The following is a 2,591-nucleotide window of genomic DNA, read 5'->3' as shown; positions in this document are numbered from 1 at the left end:
CCTTCTCCCTCAACTCCATGAACTCCTCTTCCACCTCGGCGGTCAATGTCAGCGGCGGCAGTGGCAATGGTCAGCTGCCGCTGTCCTCCTCCTGCTCGTCGCTCTCCTCCAGCACCAGCACCATCTCAGACTACGCCACCGGTATCTGTAAGTCTATGAGTTTAGATAGTAAGAATATCTTCACTTCTAACTCTCACTTACCTCTCAGCAAACTCTCTGAGCAATGAAATCGCCGTCCACCTGATGCTCTTCAACTCCATCGAGATCATGTCGCGGCGCTTCGCCAACGACCAGATCTACTACAAGCTGACGTGCTTCGACATGAACAGCATGGAGACGACGGTGTCCTCCTCCTCGATGCCTTCCACGCCCACCGTTTCAAGTGCTCCAGTGGTGGCCATGGACGAGGAGAGCCTGGGCATCGGCGATGAGTACAGCTGCGAGATTGCCATCATGAACAATGAGGAGTTCAAGTTTCACGCCCAGGCGACCTTTGGGCGGCTGCTGAAGAAGAACGAGTTTGTGATGGTCCGCGCGAGGATGCCCATGACGGAGAACATTGTGAGTCATTTTGTGTACATTTTATAAATTTAACCATTCTACTTACCAATTTCTTCTCTAGGGAGTCCGCGTGGACCTGTTCAAGCGGACGGTAATGCCGGCACCGCCCACTACCGTCGACGACGACGGCTCGTACATGTACGAGAAGATCGCCTTCTGCTACATCTACCCGCTGGACGTGACGGAGAGCAGCGATGGCCTCTGCCGCATGCCCATCACCTCGCGCACCGGCAAGCTGGTGGCCCGCATCAAAGGTTAGCCTTCTTGTTCAGTGTGGGGTGTGCTGGTGCCTCCTGAACTGAGGTGATGACACATACACCTCCTCCTCCTCCCTCCCTCTCCTCCTTTGCAGCCCAGTACTTCATCGCCCGCCCGTACGCCGGCAGCGAGCCGCAGCAGATGATCAAGACGCGCCTCGCCCGGGGCAACTCCAAGGCCTGGCAGCTGAAGAACGGTGGCCTGGACATTGGTCACCGAGGGGCGGGCTCGGCGCGACGGACCGACCGCAGCGAGAAGGTGCTGGAGAATACGGTCGATTCCTTCAACTACGCCTTCAAGAAGGGCGCCGACATGGTGGAGCTGGACGTGCAGATTAGCAAGGACAAGGTGCCCGTGGTGTACCACGACTTTAATGTGAACATTGTTCTGCAGAAGGTAATCAGAGGGATCATTTTGGATCATTATTATCAGGTACTAACGACTCCTTTTGTTCTCCTGTTGAGCAGAAGGACCGCAACATCGAGACCTACCCGGTGAACATCAAGGACCTCACCTTCGACCAGCTGCAGATGCTGCGCACCAATCCGGTCCGCCACGACGGCGACAGCAAGCCCGCCTACGAATTTGACGAGGACGAGGGCCAGCAGCCGCACAACCAACCGTTTGCCAGCTTCAAGTCGGTGCTCAATCACGTGGAGCCGCAGTGCGGCTTCAACGTCGAGATCAAGTACCCGCAGAAGAAGATTGTAAGTTTGAAAAAATTGGAAAGTTTTGGATAGAGTCTCTATTTCTGACACACTTTCACCTAACTCTTCTAGAACGGGCAGTGGGAGGCGGAAAAGTCGCTCGACCTGAACGAGTACGTCGACCTGGTGCTGCAGGACCTGTGCAACCACGCCGGCGACCGCAACATCATCATCTCCTCCTTTCACCCGGAGCTCTGCTCGCTGTAAGCACCACCGGAAGTTACTATTACTAATAGTCCTCTAATTTCTAACACACCCATCTTTTTCCCCTCCTCTCCTCAGTGTGAAGCTCAAGCAGGACCGCTACCCGGTCCTCTTCCTCACCCAGGGCCTGACGAAGAAGTGGATGCAGTACGAGAACCCGCTGAATCACTCCATCGAGATGGCCACCTACCTGGCGCTCAGCACCGGCCTCTACGGCATCGCCGCCCACACCGAGGACATTCTCCGCGACCGCAATCTGATTCGCTTCGTCAAGTCGAAGGGCCTCATTCTCTTCGTCTGGGGGGATGACCTCAACGACCGGGAGGTCATCGCCGGCCTGAAGAAGGAGGGCGTCGATGGCGCCATTTACGACAAGTTAGTAGTAGTAACAGGCTGGGCGGCACTTCGGGGACTTTACTTTTGTTACCTTTACACTCTTTTTCCCTTCCTATTAGAATTGATTTGTACGTCAGCAAGGAGGATCGTCTGCCGCAGGAGGGACAGCATCATGAGCAGCATCATGAGCAGCAGCAGTCGGTGGCCATGGACGTTCAGTAGATGTGTGGACGTTCACTCTACTGACGAAACCGATGACGATGATGACGACCACTACCTACTACCTACTAACTCTCTCACTCACTCACTCACTCACTCTAGAACATGTTTTACTGGCACACAAACGAAGTCGTTTTTATGTGCTCCCCTCCCTCCCCCGTTTTCCCGCGTGTGATTATTAAACCCTGCTTCACTTTTTATTACGCACATTTCCTCCTCATCCTCCTCCTGCTCTGCTCCTCAGCTGATCAAGGGAAAAGACAAAGTAGTACTACTACTAGGAGGAGGAAATGATGTGTGTGTGCA

General features: G+C 54.4%; 1 protein-coding gene across 1 annotated transcript; it reads left to right on the top strand.

Annotated features, from left to right (window-relative positions):
* The first annotated feature begins 540 nt into the window (after window positions 1-540).
* On the top strand, window positions 541-2,288 carry LOC108381296 (glycerophosphocholine phosphodiesterase GPCPD1-like). The gene is made up of 7 exons (XM_017637716.1): window positions 541-561; window positions 623-815; window positions 914-1,215; window positions 1,287-1,526; window positions 1,599-1,729; window positions 1,809-2,105; window positions 2,186-2,288. Exons 1-7 carry the CDS (start codon window positions 541-543, stop codon window positions 2,286-2,288), a joined length of 1,287 nt encoding a protein of 428 aa, XP_017493205.1.
* Window positions 2,289-2,591: the final 303 nt, after the last annotated feature.

The sequence above is a fragment of the Rhagoletis zephyria genome, unplaced genomic scaffold, assembly GCF_001687245.7.
Source record: "Rhagoletis zephyria isolate East Lansing unplaced genomic scaffold, Rhagoletis_zephyria_1.1 Rzeph_scaffold_22070, whole genome shotgun sequence".
Taxonomy (NCBI): Eukaryota; Metazoa; Arthropoda; class Insecta; order Diptera; family Tephritidae; genus Rhagoletis; species Rhagoletis zephyria.
This window is presented reverse-complemented; position numbering and strand designations above follow the sequence as displayed.